The sequence below is a fragment of the Trichosurus vulpecula genome, chromosome 3 (genome assembly GCF_011100635.1).
Source record: "Trichosurus vulpecula isolate mTriVul1 chromosome 3, mTriVul1.pri, whole genome shotgun sequence".
Lineage (NCBI taxonomy): Eukaryota > Metazoa > Chordata > Mammalia > Diprotodontia > Phalangeridae > Trichosurus > Trichosurus vulpecula.
Window position 1 is genome coordinate 147,558,794 of NC_050575.1, and position 17,903 is coordinate 147,576,696.

The 17,903-nt window shown below is 34.3% G+C and overlaps 1 protein-coding gene across 2 annotated transcripts in view; it reads left to right on the forward strand.

Annotated features, from left to right (window-relative positions):
* The window catches only part of TENT4B (terminal nucleotidyltransferase 4B), a 52,504-nt gene that overhangs the window by 13,399 nt on the left and 21,202 nt on the right, over positions 1 to 17,903 (forward strand). For both annotated transcript variants that reach the window (XM_036749294.1, XM_036749295.1), the window contains exon 2: positions 14,669 to 14,792. In XM_036749294.1, coding sequence (XP_036605189.1) covers positions 14,669 to 14,792 — 124 coding nt within the window. The remainder of the gene's footprint in view (positions 1 to 14,668; positions 14,793 to 17,903) is intronic.

The window sequence follows — 17,903 nt, forward strand, 5'->3', positions numbered from 1 at the left end:
TTAGATAATCTAAGAAGTGGAGGTGGAAGACTTAGTGCATTGCAGGCTCTATAAAGTTCTGGAGACTGGAGTGTTATGTGTAAGAAATAGCAAGAAAGGAAGTGACTGAATCATAGAGTGTGTGAAGAAGGGAGTAATGTGTAATAAGATTAGAAAGGTAGGTTGGAATCAGGTTGTGAAAGGCTTTTAATGTCAGAGGAATTTATATTTGATCTTAGAAGTAATGTAACAAGGAACCACTGGATTTTATTGAGAAGGAGAATACCATGGTTAGATTAGGATTTTAAGAATATTACTTTGGCAGCTATATGAAGGGAAGAGAGGCATTGCAGAGGAGAGAGATTTGAGGTGGGGAAAGTGGTATAGATCTGTGGTGTCAAATTCAACTAGAAATGGATTCCTTTGGGACAGCATATTGACTTAGAAAATCACAAATTAACTATCTGCTTTGGTGTTATATTTTTGTTTATTTGTTAAACATTTCCCAATTATATTTTAATCTGTTTGGGGCCTCATTTGGGAGTGTTGCTGGCCACAAGGGCCTGCAGGCCATGAATTTGACATTTGTGATATAGATAATAGGATCATAGATTTACATCTGGAAAGGACCTTAGAGATAACCTGGTCCAACTCCTTAATTTTAAAGATGAGGAAACTGAAATTCAAAGAGATTAAGTACACTGGGGTCACCCACCTACAAAGTGTTGAGGTAGGACTTGAACCACTGTTCTGGGTACCTTTGTCCATGAGTCTGGGTGGAACCACTCTGTACATATACCCGTGGATGTTTTCTTTTAAGTGCAGTTTCTTGCCCCTAGGAGTACAGCTTTTATCTGCCCAATGGTATGGAAAGCAGGGGGGAGATATTTAGCTTGATGAAATGGTACATAGAATTAAATAAAATAGTGTGTCTGGAAGTCCTTTTCTCTTTTCACTTGGACACAAGCTCAGTCATTCATTTTAAATAAACTTGTTTTCTTTTATGATTTAAATTAGTTATGGTTTAAATTAGTTTAATCTGTGTTTTTACAGTGAAAAAATGTAGATATCTTTTGCAGGGATTAGGGAGGAATTTTTGAGATTTGCCTGGCTTCATTGAACTGAATAGCCTAGCTACTCAGTGTAAGTAAAAAAAATAGAGTAGTGTAACTTAAGCCAAAATTTTTTTAATGCCAAAAGAATTTTGAAAAGGCTTTTGAGAAAAACACAACACCGCCCCCCCCCCCACTTCCCTATCCCCCCAAAACCCAACCCAAGCCAGAAAATTATTGATGAAAAATTGTAATAGGTAATGGTAAACATATTTAAAAGGTTATAATATCTTTCTAGTGAAGAGGAAGCCTATGTTTTAGGGGTATCTCTTTGTTTTTTGGCACTATAAAGTTTCAGCAAAAGATTTTAATTCTGTGGGTGTTTTTATAATGGAAGATTTGCTTTGTAATTTCAATTTGAAGTTTTATCAGTGTATTTGAGTTATCCTATTGACCACTTGCTTTATACTTATGACATATGGAAGGTGTATCATTGTAATGGTTAGAAGGTTTTAAGTTTCGTGTTTTGCTTTCATGAGAACATACACTGGGTGTTTCATGAGAACACACAATTAGATTCTAGAGTCGAGTGCCAGAATTTTAACATTAATTAAGATAAACTTTTTTTTTCCTGACATCAGCTTAATTTCACTAGACTAGACTTGTCTCACGAATTGAAGATGACAGAATCCCCAAAATACTTTTTATGGTTATAGATCTTTAGTGAAAAACATGCTTCTTGAACATTCCATTAAATAATAAAAAAATGTCCAAAAGGAAAACTTAAGGATGAATAACATCTGTTCTTGGTCATGGGAGTTTATAGGAAAAATTGCCTTTTTCAGTGTTCTCTGGCTGTTTTGAAGACCATCCCAAGAAACTAATAGTGTCCTAAAGGCAGCAGTGCAAACTACAGATTCTGTTGTAAGATATGCAGGAGGCATTTCTGGCTCCAAGATTGGATTGTTCTCACATTAAAAAGAGTCATCAATGTCTTAGAATCAATGATCAGTCTATTCGTTTACTTTGGAGCACAGTGAGCAAGGCTCTAATTTCTCATTATGTAAGCATGTCATTTTGATCTTTGTTTAATTCACAAAGGTTAAGGGAATCATTTTTATTTAGACCCAGGGAATCCTTTTACCTCTTGGTAATATAGTGAACCTAAATCTGTACCCAAAGTTAAGAAATAAGAAAGTATTTGGTAACAGCTTTTTAAAAAATGAATTTTATTGATGCCTTTTTATATTTATATCATAGTAATTTCTGGAAATATCTCCCTTCTCTTCAAAATTTAAAAAAAAAATTTCCCTGAACTCCAAATCAAGCACTTACAGTTAAACAGTTAAGCCAAAACAATTTACATAGTGATCATAACAGTGTACATAAAATGTTACATGATTTCGTCTCCTACTTTAGTTAGAGTAGTATGGCATCTTCCATTCACTAGGAGTTCCTTATATCAAGCACTTGTACTTGCTCCCTTTGCTGTCTCTACCATTTCTATAATACATATTTTTGGGACACTTAACTATTGTTTTAGTAGACTAACTAATTAACTTTATGAATAGCTCTACTTCCCTTGGAAATGTAGGCATGATTCTCTACCTAGTGTAGCATCTCATTTTTTAAGACTGAAGGTTTTGGACACCTGAAAAGTATTTTTCTACTTTCTGATAGTCAGTGCTTATTTTTAGCTCCTATTTCCTCACCCCCTTTTCCAATGAACTCAACCAAAACAAAAGCTGGTATTCTTAATCTTAGATAGTGGAAAATGTGTTCAAAAACAATTATACTGCCAAAAATCTCTCAAATTGGCTTTTACTTTGGTTTTGTTTACATAGCACATATGACCTGGAGCAATTTGTCTTCTTATTGAGAAGTTCCTGAGTGTCCCTATTTAAGTATGATTAAATTCTTCTGCCTCTGCCAGTAAATTCCAAAAACATTGAAAAAGAGTTGTATTAGGAGAGGTAGACAGTATGAAAAATGAACTCTGTTCCTTTTCATTGTAAAGTTATAAAAATATTTTAATGGCATTTATAAACTTTATTTTGCACAGACTTAACAAATATGAACACATGAAACAGTAAAATCCCAAATAAAACTATAACATCAAACACTTTCTATTTTGATAAAAGTAAAAAATGCACTTAAAAAAATAACTCATTTGCTCTGGATTTTCTTCTGATTACTTTTCCATCTGTGAACTTGGAGAGAGTTTTCTTGCTGATATTTTTTATGTGGTTGTAGCCACATGTATGTTCTGATTCTGCATTCTATGCCCAGTATCACTTTGCCCTTTCATATTTCTTCACATTAAGTTTGTCTCCTGCTGTTCCTCCCTACTCCACACAACAAAAAGCCATTACGTTGATATACCACAATTTACGTGGTCATTTGTCAACTGTTGTATGAATAGGTTGCTTCCATTTCTCCTCCTCTTAAAAATAAAGCAGCTGTGAATATTGTGTACAGATAGGTTTATTTTTCCCTTTAACAATATGGAGTAATCTACTTATTATCTCAGTGACCTAGGTAACTAAGTTGCAAAGCAGTTGCTGATCTGCTACCCTTACCCCTTAAAAACATGTACCCCTCAGATTTTTTCTGTCTAAAGTTGGATTTTACTGTAATGTACCTGGATCTGTCTGTAGAGATACTTTGTTTAAACATTATTAATTTACAGATACTGGAGATCTAGACTAGTCTTATGACATTTCTGGTTTGAAAAAAATCCTAAGCAGTGTTAATGTTGTATCTTAAATGAAGTCGAAACTGCTTTTCAATTTAAAAACAAGCCAATAAATGCTTATTAAAGGCCTATGCAGTGCAGAGACTATAATATAGGTGCTTTAACACGGGATGTTTTTCTTAATAATCTAGTAGTGTTCTGAATTTGAGCTGTTTGAAAAATGAACCATGTTTCATTTAAGCAAAAGTTCCATTCATTGTTTTCAGACTAATAGTTTTTATGTCTGGCTTTCTCGTCCCCAAATGCTACTGTAATTGTATATTTGAAGCCTATTGATGACTTCAGCATTTGATGATATTGACTAAACATTCTTTCATGAAACTCCTCTCTTTTCCTTTGGCTTTCATGATTAGAGTCTTTAGAAAATTTAAAAGGGACCTTAAAGTGTCATCTAGTTCAAACTCCTCATCATAAGGAAGAAGAAAGCTGAGACCCAGAAGAGTTAAGAAGCAACTTGCTCAGTGTTACATAGGGCCATCAGGATTAAACCCAGGTCTTCTGACTCCAAATCAAATACTCTTTCTGCTGTACTTCTCTTTTTATCTATTTTATTGTTTCCTTTAATGCCTCTTCTTCCTTCTCCTGTCTCTTAAATAGACAGTTTCTATTGCTTATTCTCTGGCCGTCTTCTCCTTTTCTCTCCCCTAGTTATCATTGAGGTAGTATGGCATAGTGGATAAAGGGCATCAGAAAAACCTGGGTTCAAATTCTGACTGCAACATACTTTTAGATGCATGGCCATGATGTCCTAGGCAACTGTGGACAGATGAGTTGCTAAACTGAATTGGTAGAAAGGAGTTCACTATACTGCAGAAATCATGGATCCAGGTGCCACCATTCCACCTACCCCCTCCCCCCCAGCAAAAAAAAAAAAGAGTAATAATATAGTCATGCTCTTTTAGAACTGGAAGGGTCCTAAAAGGTCATCTAGCACTATCTCACATTTTAGAGTGAGGAAATTGAGGCCCCAAGTGCTGGAAACACTCTGGCCCAAGGTTTTGAGAGACAGTGTGTTGTGGTGAATTGAGCCCAGAATTTGGAGCCAGGAAAACCTGGATTTGATCCTACCTGAGATATTTAGCAGCTTTGTTATCCTGGGCAAGTTACTTAACTCTATGGGCCTGTTTCCTCTTTATAATAAGGATAGAGATAGTGCCTGTCTCATAGGATTGTTGTGAGGAGTGATATTGATATTTATCTATCTCATTTCTCATACACACATTTGAACGTGTATGTGTGTGTATATGCATATATATATATGTATATATAAAAATGGTGTTTTGCAAACTTTAAAGTGATATATAAATTTTAGGTATCACCAAATTACGTTCTAATTTATTTTTATTTCATTTTTTTAATGAATATTCATTTGTTTTTAAGTTGTATAAAACCTAAACTTAACTATCAACAGAGCAATAAATATGCAAAAACGAGGGATAAAATTTTGTCCTAAACCCTTCACTTTAAAAAAATTTATTTATCTTTAGTTTACAGTATTCAGTTCCACAAGCTTTTTGAGTTTTAAATTTTCTCCCCCCCACCCCAAGATGGCTTGCAATCTGATATAGGCTCTACATATACATTCACATTAAACATTTTCACATTAGTCATGTTGGAAAGAAGAATTATAAACAATGGAATGAACCACGAGAAAGAAAAAACAAAACAAAAAAGAGAGAGCAAATAGTATGCTTCAATCTGCATTCAGACTCTGATTCTTTCTGTGGATGTGGATAGCATTTTCCATCATGAGCCTTTTGGAGTTGTCTTAGAACTTTGCATTGCTGAGAAGAGTGAAGTCTTATCAAATTAGTGTGGCTGTAACTGTACAGTGTTCTCCTAGTTCTGCTCCCCTAACTCAGCATCAGTTCGTTTAAGTCTTTCCAGGTTTTTCTGAAGTCTGCCTGCTCATCTTTTTTTTTTTTTTTTTTTATAGCACAATAGTATTCCATTATATTCATATACCACAACTTGTTCAGCCATTCCCCAGTTGATGGACATCCCCTCAATTTCCAGTTCTTGGCCACCACAAAAAGAGCTGCTATAAATATTTTTAAAGTACATGTGGGTTCTTTTCCCATTTGTATCATCTCTTTGGTATATGGCCCTAGAAGTGTAAACCCTTCACTTTTAACAAGGTGTAAATGAATGATCCAACAAATAAGCAGAGGTTGTGTCATATAGTGGAAAGAAGCACCGGCCCTGGCAGAGGATCTGTGTTGAAATTCCACATCAAACACTTCCTGAATGACTTTGGAACAGTCATTTTAGCTCCCTGAGCCTCATCTGTAAAATGAGAGAATTGGACTAGATGGCCCCTAAGGCTTCTGTTTTCATTCTTGAGCAGCACTTCATCTCCACCTGCTTATTTAGATCTTTTCACCTGAATGAGCCTTTTGTTTGTCTCAACTTGTCTAAAACATAGCTCATTATTCTCACTACCCTCTTCAAACAGAACAACTCATGAGCTCACTTTTTTCTTTTAGTCACATCTTTCTCCCAGTCTTCCAAGCTCAAAACTTGGAATCCTTGAGTAGCCTTCTCTTCTTCCGCAGTCAACTAAATTATTGCAGTAGTCTCTGAAAATTTTTCCAATCTTGTTTCACTCTACCCCCATAGGAACCCTCTCTCTCCAGCCAGATTTGGTGGTGTGGGAGATACTATTTCTGTTCTTAGGTTTGTAGCTTAGCTGGAGAATTACAAGTAACACACATAATATAATTATGAAGTGTTTAACTATATACCTTCTCTGTTACAGAGTAGAAACAACAAATTAGAAAAGAGTAGTAACCAGAGCTTGAGAGTTAGACTCAAAAACTAAAAGTTGACAGTTGCATGTTACCTTCTTCCATCAGAAAAAAAATCAAGTTGTGCTCAGTACTCTCTGTATAAGAAGACATAGCAGTATAGAATAAGTTTTAGCAAGATTTCATTAAAATGGTTAAAGGAAAAGTTTGATAGTTGGAAGGGGAGCATACTGAAGCACCAATGATTTGAAAATTTTATTTTAGAACATCTTATTTCCCCTTGATGTTGGATAAATGGCTATTACTATTACATATTTCTTAACAGTTTTAAAGTAACCTATAGTCTTTCCCAGTTTTAAAAAATTCATTCAGCTAAATGTATTGTCAGAGAACTTTGGTTTGTCTAGTTTGTACTTGAGTGTGTTTATATTAGAATTAGAGGATCATAGAGTTTAGGGTTGAGAGGACTATTTTTGATGATTAACATTCTGTCTATTTTTTAAGGGAAGAGTATATGTAAGCACCCTAAGTATTTCTGCTATCTATGCTACTAATAAGTAAATTTCTATTGATGAAATAAAGTTAAATAAAAGAAGCTTGGATTTATATTGATAAAGTGTTTAGACACATTATATAAAAACTTGAGTTTGCAAGCCACCCAGAGGTTATTTCTGAATAGAAGAATTTTTTAAAAGAAGTCTCCTTTGATCCTCTGAATCATGTCAGGTAAGTGCTATAGCTGTTATTCCCATTTTCCTGATGAGTACATTGAGGCTGAGGGAGAGTTAAATGACTGATACAACTAGTAAAGGCTGGATTTGAACCTAGGTCTTCTTGACTCCCAAGTTCAGTACTCTGTCAATAATGTCAAATATATGTGTGTGCCTGTGTACATATACACATGTTTGTACCAGTACTCACATAGACATATGTACACATACATGTACATACATATATAGACATTATATATATATGTTAATAGACTGAAAGACTTACTGTTGTAATTAATTGTTTAGTTGTGGCCTTCCTACTAATTTAAATAGTTGTCAACATGTGACTAATTCCACTACTATCATCCCAAACTGTACCCTTCTCCCTCAACCCTTGGATATATAACAAAACAGAAGGAGGCAGCCTGGTATTGGAGACAGACTCTTGGGCTTGGAGTCAGACAGGACCTGGGTTCAAATACTGCCCTGACATTTACCACCTTTTTTTTTAACCCTCTGATCATAACCTTTTTAAGTTTCAGGCAACTCACTAAGGCTTAGTTGTAGACAAGCATTAAAGGTACATATAAATGATAAATAATTGACTCAAAACAAACCTGAAGGAATGACCAGATTATAGGTCTAAATGAATATTTTAAATCCTTAGTGGAAAAATTATAGTATAGGAGCCAAAGTACTTTTCTCATGTCAGTCTTCAAATGAATAAAACCCCTTTAGTGTTATACATTTTATATGTGTCCCAATGTGACTCTGTTCATATACTTTATTACAATTTTTCATTTCCATCTTGGTAGAAAAGACTTTTTTTTTTTAACCATATTTAGTTTGACAAAAACTATGTGAATATTGGGTAGGGGATTTATCATCAGATAAAGCTTTACATGAAATTTCTCTATTAAAAAATAACTCATGTTCCCAAGGTGTGTTGAAGAAAGGGGGTAGAAAAGCAAGGTGTGCAGTATTTATTGTTTTATCTCTTCTAGAAATTTTGCTTTGGGGTGATGGCCAGGTGAAGAAAGGGAGAGTTGAAGAAAAGAAATGGGATGGGGAGAGAATTTAGAAAGTTTTTTTTTAAAAAACAAAAAGCAAAAAAATCTTCCTAAAACCAGAATTCCAATTAGCAAACTTTGTGCTTACAAAGCTATAGCCTAAAAACTGAGCTGTTATAGGTGGACAACTGTCAAGTGGATAAAAAAACAAGTATAACTTTGCTTTTCCAGAACAGAACGTAATGGAATGGAAAACAAAACTTTCAGAATGGATATTCTAAAACAAGCATCTATTCATTGTATTTATTTACTCTTCCCCACAAATTTCCAATAAAGAGACAAAATGTCCTACTCTAAAATTCCAAATTGTTAATGAAAGTTTGAAAAATTTTCAAAAATGTTTACAAAAGGCACTTTTTTTCATTTACATGATTCTACTGTAACTCTTATTTTTCCTTTCAAGTTAATTTAGATTTAGGAGCTACCATCTAATATCTCTTTTCCTTCTCAGAAGCTGATCGAACATTTTTGGAAAAGCCACAAAACCAAGCTGCCTGGGTTCACTACTTATTTATGTTCTCTAATCTCAGCTGAGCCCTCATGGTTGCTACATGGCAATCCTTTTGTTTTTTTTCTAATTGGCTCTTCTAAACCTCTCTCTTCAGGCTTCCTAAACCACCTCCTTTCTTCCCCTTCACTTCTCCCCCTTCACTGAGAAAAGAAAATGTCCATCTCAAAAACCCTTTAATCATTGCCCATCTTCTTTGCCTTTGCGCCAGTCTCTGATGGAAGAATTGACCCTTTTCCTTGAGGTCAACCAACCTCTACAGATAGGCTTTTGATCTCATTTTCTCCTGTCTTTTCTGGGAATTTGACCCCCTGTATCATTCCTGTTTTTCACTTTCAGTCTTTCCTTATCCACTGGCCCTGTTTCCTGTGCCCTGCAAATATGTCCTAGGTCTCCCTTATTTAAAAATTTTTCATCTGACTGTGTCATTTCCTTAAGCTATCATCTTATATCTCTTCTTCTTATATGTATTTGTATGTATAGACTTAACCAGAACCAAAAAAGAGAACACAGAGCCACTTACTGATACAACTGAGTCTATAATAGCTCTCCCAAGTGAATTATGTAAAAAGTAGATATACGACCGATTTTAAGTTCTAATTTAGTATTACTTTAGACTCCTACAACTTGTTCATAGTACATATATGTGTGTATGTATGATGTACACATTTTTTTTATGGTCTGCATAGCATTTTTATACTTTTCTGTAATATTAAAATACATTATATAAGATGGCCAAATTTCAAAAATTCTTTAACTTATAAGTTTACTATGTGTGTGTGTATATGTATATGTGTGTGCTCCGCTCGAGAGAGAGAGAGAGAGAAAGAGAGAGGAAAAAGGGTGGGGTGGGGGGAAAAAGAGGGGGAAGAGAAAGAGATCCATATTCCTAGCCAACTTCTAGAAAGAGTTGTCTGTGCTTCTTGCTTCCATTTCTTCACCTCCTACTCTTTTCTCAGTTCCTTGTGGTTCCTTTTTACTCCATCATTTGACTGAGATTGCTCTTTCCAAGGTCATTGCTGCTCTCTTAGCTGTTAAATGTGGTGGATTTTTCTTAATCTTCCTCTCCAAACACCTCAGTCCCCACATCCAGTTATTTGACATATCTTATATTCCTTCCACAATATTTTTTGCAAGCGTCCATCCCTATCCACTCACATGGACTCCACCCTAGTTCATAACTTCTTTACTTCCTTCCTAGAATATTGCAAAAGCTCCATAATTTGTCTTCCTACCTCTGATCTCTCTTCTCCAGTCCATGCTCTATACAGATGCCAAACTGGTATTCCCAAAATAGAGATCTGAACATGCCACTTCTCCTCCCCCAACACACTTAATGGCTGTCTTTGCCTCTGTAGAATAAGACTAGAAAAATCGATGGGAGTCAGGTTGCAGATGGCTTTAAATACCAGGCTAGAGATGATCACAGGATGTTGCCTTTCACATGATCTCTATCCCAATCAGATTGGTGTGCCAGCTGTGCCATCTACTCTGGGTCTCATCACCTGCTTCCATGCCTTTTTACAAGTGGTCCCCCATGTCTGGATAGACTCTCTTTTCATCTGTTTTGTAGAATTCCTAGCTTCCTTCAAAACAAAGCTCAGGTGCAAAAAGGCCATTCCATGCTCTGTAGTTATTAACATTTTTACTGCCCAGAAATGACTTTCTGTTTCTTTGAATATATGTCGTTATTTCTTGTGGCCTTATTTTATCTTATAGATAAAACAAAGTCCTTGGGATAGCTAGGTGGCACAGTGAATAGGGTACCAGGCTTGGTGTCAGGAAGATTTGAGTTAAAAATCCAGCCTCAGACACTTACTAGCTATGTGACCCTGGGCAAGTCACTTAACCCTGTTTGCTTCAGTTTCCTCATCTGTAAAATGAGCTAGAAGGAAATGTCAGACCACACAAGAAAGGCAAACCACTCCAGTGTCTTTGCCAAAAAAAACCCAAATGGGTTTGTGAAGGGTCAGACATGACTAAAAAGACTGAAGAACAACAAAGGTCACATTTTTGGATCTATGTCTACAGTGCCTTGCACAAAACAGGCACTTTATTGCTTGTTGAATTCAGTTACATTGAATTTAATTTGAATAATTCCTTTTTACCTACAATTTGACATTTTTAAATGAATGCCTCTCTGAATTTGGATGATAACATATATACATAGTAACTTGTTATATGGAAATTTTGAGATTTGTTCCTGTATAATCAATCTTAGAGCTATAGAAAAATATAGAAATCTTATGCAGAACATAAAAATAGATGTGTGTTATTATACACAATATACTATTAGTAGATTAAGTCTAAAATAATACAACTAGGACCTAAAAGCTCTAATTGCACCTGTTATATATGGAATTCATTTTAGGAGAGGGCTTTTATAGATTTATTTATATTGATTATTTTGATCCACTAAGTGGAATCCATGTATTATTCTTTGTTGGTGGTGTGGTCGAGATATGTATATACACACAGAAGCACATGTGTGCACATGTAGGCATGTATGTGTAAATAGATTTTTATTGTTCAGTCATTCAGTCACATCCAACTCTTCATGACCCCATGGACCATGGCACTCCAGGCCCTTCTAACATTCACTATTTCTCGAAGTCTGTCCAAGTTCATGTTCATTGTTTCTTTGACACTGTCTATCCATCTCATCATCTGCTATCCCCTTTTCCTTTGGCCCTGAATCTTTCCCAACATCAGGGTCTTTTCCAGTGAGTCATATCTTCTTACTATATGGCCAAAATATTTAAGCTTCAGCTTCAGTATTTGACCTTCCATTGAGTAGCCTTAATTCTTTAAGTATTGACTGATTTGATCTCCTTGCTGTCCAAGGCACTCTCAGAAGTCTTCTCCAGCACCACAGTTCTACATGTGTTATTTACGTATAAAAGCTTTTTATGTATAAAACAACTTAATCCATTACTGACAGAATTTTCCACTGATGTTGTACTAAAACTGCCACTTAGATGGAACTGCCTTTCACTGTTGCCACTCACTTCCTGTGAATATAGTGTTCTTCAAGTTACTGAATTATGGTTTGGCATTTTACATACGCATGGAGGGCATTTTAATCATTGATTCCCTTAATTGAAGGGCAGATGTTACATGCCTTCAGGCTTATCTTGAGAAAGTCTTTGTAGCCCCAGTAAGAGGATCTTTGCATCACCTTCTTGCATATCCAATAGAATTCTTTGTATTACAGAGATAGCTGCAGAAATTTATTTGGGGGATTGCTATCTTCCAATCACAAAGTATGTATAACCTTGACAAATGGCTGCTCTTATGTGCTATTTGACTGGTACTACATTTCTGGAGCACTGCTGCATGTCTAAGTTTATCTTTACTCTTTGGTGTATTGTTTTGTGTGGGCAAGTTACGTGAAACTCATGCATCTCCAGAGTGTGCAAAAAGTAGGAAAATGCTATTCTTCCTTCTCTCCAGGTAGAGAAAGTATGGCTGTTGAGAGCCATTTCTATAGGTTTTTTTTTTTTTAAATAATTAACCTTGGGACAACTTGCTGAATGTACTATATGTGAACTTTAACTTTTTCTTGCTGGCCATAGTAAAATTATCCTGAGCAGAATTGCTTATTCTCTTACTGCTTATCAATTGTAGCAATGTGAGGCTTAATAGTTTTCTGATTTTTTTCATACAAATGTTTCTTTGTTGATATATCTCCCTTTAATGTAGTTTCCCTTCTCAAGTATGTTCATTTTCTATTTTAGAATTCTCTTTTGTCCATTGGCTGTATTATTTAGGTATCAGTAATCCCATGTCCAACTGCTTCTGCCATATTTAGCTATTAAAAAGGATGTATGTGTTTTTGTGTACAATCTGAAAAAAAGTATACTAATAAAAAGACTATATTTTGGTTACTTTTACATAACTTAGAACAAACTACTAAAGTATTATTTTAAATGTCTAAAATTTTAGTGAGGAAATACTCAGATATTTGTTTATTGGTTAGAATCAGATTTAGGACATAGAAAATTAAGGTCTCTTCGATAATTGAATAATTTCGGATGTTTCCAATTAAATTCCTTTAATTATCCAAAATAAGCTTACTGTGAAAATTCTTTGGTCGTGGGGAGCTTCCATTAGAACATAATTGCTGTTTGTCAAATACTCTTTATGCTAATTCATTGTATGCTCTCAGTAGATACTTGTTTATTTGATTGGGGTAGAAAGTAACTTTGTGCTAGCAAAACTTCAGTTTCCATAGAGAAAACTCAACCCTTGGACAGAAAAAAAGTATTAATCATGCCATTGGCAGGGGCCTTAGAAGTTATTTGGTTCAACTCAGACCAGCCACATTATTTCCATCTACGTATTACATTTCCAACAAATCCACCCTTTATTTAAATGTCTTTAGTGGCAGGGAATTCCCATTTCATGTTTAGACAGCTCTGTTAGGAACTTCTTCCATATATTGAACTAAAATTTGCCTTCTTATAACTTCTCCATATTCAATTCTGGAGTTCCTAGGGATAAATTTATCTCTTTTACATGATAGTCCTTCAGAATTTGAAGACATTAATTATGATCACACTAAATTTTTTCTTTTACCAGTTTCTTCAACCAAGCTGGCCAACACAAAGTAGAACACAACTAAGATGTGTTTTGGTCTAGATGTTATTAATGTAGCCCAAGGTCATGTTAATGTTTTGGCAACCAGGTTATAGTGATGAGTCCTGGTGAGTGTATAGGTATAGGTATTACTATGCATTTAAAAAAATCTACCCAGAATCTACCTGATATTTTCTAGAAATACTAGTGTTTCTTTAACTACTCTTAAGATAGACTTTCATCTATACTCTGATGAGAAACCTAATGATTTAATGGCTAGTATCGGTGGGTAAATTAATGACTGAGACAAGATGAGGATGAGCTCCATTTTATTTTACTGTGCTGTTTTATATCTCCAAATCATCTTATTTTTCCTTGCCTTTTTTAATTGTATGTTCTTTTAGTTTCCTTGTAAGCTCTTCTTCTTTCTGCCTCCTCTCCCTGTCCCCCAAATAAATTAAAGAGAGACCAGACTGTAAATAAAATATTTAGAGAGGATAATATGTATCATAAGACAACATGTCTTACCGATTTCATCTTTTTTCCTAAAAAAGAAATCTTTGTCCAATCTCTTCATTATTGTCTACCTTTTCCCTACTAGTCATGCAATATTGGAATCATTTTTGACAATTTCTCCTTTTTACTCCACATGCTTATCACCAAATTTTGCCATTTTTTTTTTCAATGCTATGATCATTCTCAGTTACTCAGGCTCAGAATCTTAGGGTTATCCTTATCTCTTCCTTCTCCTGTCATATCATTATACACTGAACATTGTATACCTGTTTTTCTATTCCCTCTTTCAGTTCACACTCCTCTTCCTCTGTCCACTCATTCATTTATTCCTTCAGAGTTTATTGATCATCTCTTGTATTTAAGGCATTATCTTGTCAACAAAGAATAATACAGAGATGAATATAATAAGTCATTTTGTCTTGCCCTGTAGGAACTTAAAATATAGTACATGCTACCACATGTATGTGTGTGTGTGACATGTATTCAGTATTTCTCTTGATGATAATACATTGCCATTAAGACTTAAGACTTCGTGGTAATTATTTAAAGAAACAAAATTTTCATTTTGACAGGTTTGATTTTAGTTTCTTAATTCTTGTCCCTTAGTTTGGGTATTAAAGTTAAGATAAAAATCTATCATGAGCTTTTGTTGTCAGCAAAGTTAGTTAATAAGATTGAATATGGGCATCATTCACTTAAAATAGCAATTTCTTGGTAAGACAACTCTGTTAATTTTTCTTTTTTTTCCCTCAGTCTTCATGAAGAAATCAGTGATTTTTATGAGTACATGTCTCCTAGACCTGAGGAAGAGAAAATGCGAATGGAAGTGGTGAATAGGATAGAAAATGTTATTAAGGAGCTTTGGCCCAGTGCTGATGTGAGTAATAGTCTAGAATTCTGTAGTACCTGTAAACAAAATTTCTGTTCTCTTTGTTTTTAAAGATAAATAATATCTCTGTCCATCGCTATTTTAGAATAGATATTTTATAACTTATATGGAAATCCACATACAGAAATGTGTGCTCATTTAGCTTTGTTTGCTTGTTAACATTTAATCAGTCTAACAGTTTCCTACTGTCTTTAGAATTTTAATTTTAAAATAATTTTCATTGAGAAACTTGTCTGTCATTTATTTTTATCTTCAAGCTGTTAAACAGTAACTTCCAAGAGGAAAACTGTATTTAAGAAGTCATTAATAGAAAAAAAGCATTTTATACTTGAATATAATTTCTTTTTGCAGTACTTTATTAAATTATTTCTATAATTCTGAATACATATAGACAGTGAACAAATGTAATTGATATTGGGAATTCATCTGAATTAAAGTGTTCCTTAAAAGCTCTCTATCTTGTGCTGTTTGAGGATAGTTCTAGTTCTTTCTCTAGGAAGATTTTAGTTTTTTCCTCCAAAAATACAAAACTATTTTCTTCTCCCCCAGATTTTGACCATTTTTACTTCTTGATAGTATTTTTGGTTAGTAAAAATGTTAACTCTTCTCTTTCATTAAATACCTTTCAAGGCTATATTCCTTAGTTAAGTGCATGTGAAAAAGTAATTTACTGAATGACTGCAGAGATTTCACATCAATGGTTTTTTTCTCCTTTCACCATGTAATATCAACTCCACATCTTTAAACCCTCAAATTCCGACCTCCCATCTACAAAAAAAAGCAAAAACTATGGAAACTTTTTCTCAGGCTATAATAGAAATAATAAAACTGAACATGTAAAAACAAGAAAGCATCACTTTACTTGAATTTGCATTTTTGTGCTAGTTAAGGATTTTAAAAAAGAACTTTGCTTCTTTTTTTTTTCTCCCCTGGTTTTTAAGAAAAAAAGGAACATTTTATTATATTACCCTTCTTACTTTATTATATTACCTTGCTGACCAATTTGAAAATTCCACCAACTCTGTGTCTGTTTTCCAACATTCTATCAAGTCCTAATCTCAGTGTTTAGAATTAAGTTTTGTTTACTCTTCATGATGATGACTATGATACATTGCACAACTCTATAGTGTCTCCTAAATTAAAAAAGACAATTAGGAGACTAGGCTCTTAGGAATGGAAGGGAACTTAGAGCTGAAATTGGCATGGTACGTAGAAATAGCAGTAGATTCTCAAGCCAAAGGAGATATGGATTCAGATCCTACCTCTCTGACATTTACTACTTCTGTGACCTCAGTGAGAAAAGTAAAGTGAGAAAGTGCACTAGAAGGCCTCTGAGGTCTATTCTATCTCTTGATCTCACAATGGTGTCAGTGGATGGAGCACCGGGCCTAGAGTCAGGAAATTCTGAATTCAAATCTGGCCTCAGACACTTATTAGCTGTGTGAACTTGGGTAAGTCACTTAATCTCTATTTGCCTCAGTTTCCTCAAATGTAAAATGAGGATAATAATAGCACCTATCTCCCAGGATTGTTGTGAGAATCAAATAAGAATATTTGTAAAAAGTGCTTGTAAAAAGTGCCTGGTAGGTGCTATATAAATGTGTACTCCTTTTCTCTTCCCCCATCTGCTCATTTTGTATATAAGGAAACAGAGACCCAGCGAGGCAAAGTCAATTTTTCTGAGGTAGCAATTAATATCAAAGCCAGGACTAGAATCCAAGGCTCTTGGCTTCTGTCTCTGGGATCTTTCTACCACCGTAAATTGTTTTTGATGTTATGTATTATGTTATAGTCTAATTCTTTTAAAAATTATGATCTGTGTATGATAAATCTCTATTAGCTAGGGCATTCAATTAACTAAAACATCTTAATCCCCAACAATGCCAATAATGGAGAGATCAATAATAACAAAATAAGGGTTATTTTATGTCTTTATATAATCTAGGAATTCTTATAAGGGAACAGTTTGAAGTTGTAAGAATTGTTTAGCCAGATGCTTAGTGTTCATTTCTCTCTGTAGTTGTGGAATGTTGCTTAATTTGGACACCTTTTCATAATTCAATGGATGACATTTTAATCAGGAAATAAGAAAATGCATTTTTAACAGGTAGCAGCTAGTATTCTAATTCTTTAGTATATTCATCTTATGCTTCTCTTCTGAGCTTGGGGCAACTCTCAGTGAAGCTGAAAGCTCCCGAGGTCTCAGTTGCACAGGTTCTAACACTAATAGTAGCTGCAAGTTGTGTGGCTGAGAATTGGGTCAGTATATTCAAGTTGTAGTCTGGGCTATTTCAGCCAGTTGGGCAGGAGTATAGTAATAATATAATTATAATGCAGAAATTTTTTTTATCACATCTCTACTTAAACATAATGTGCTTACCCTTTTTTTATTACTTCTCCATCTTATTTAATTCATTAAAAAAAATCTATTTTATTGTTTGTTTTTTTCTAACCTCTTTCCTACCCCTATTCACAAATATCGATCCCTTTGTAATGAAGAGAAACAGTTTAAGCAAAAAGAACCCAAAAAAGTGCCTATGTCTAACAATAAATTTAATACCAGAGTAGTAACTACTTGATTTTTGGAAGAGAAAAAGTAACATTTTGAAGACTAATGTATTCTCCTATTAAGCTTTTCTATTCATGTCATATGAATGAAACTTACATGCTAAATCCAATTTCCTTGGATTATAATGGGAACTTTGAAAAAGTTAAATGTCATTAACAGGATTTATAAAATATCCTGGTGACTCACTTAAATCTTATTTTATGTAGGTACATAATAATAGTTGACATTTACATAGTGCTTTAAGGTATGCAAAGAGCTTTATATACATAATTTCATCCTTTCAACAACCCCATGAGATAAATAGGTACTATTATACCTATCTTATAAATGAGGAAGATGAGATCCAGTATGTTTGTGATATGCCTAAGATTGTATAGGTAGTAAGCATCAGAGGTAGGATTTGAACATGTCTTCTGATTTTAGAATTAGTTCTCTTTTTGATATATCCTGCTGCCTCCCTAATTAAGATCCAAAACCAGATTTCTTCTGACAACATATATGCTATAAGATATATCTAGGTATGGTATTTA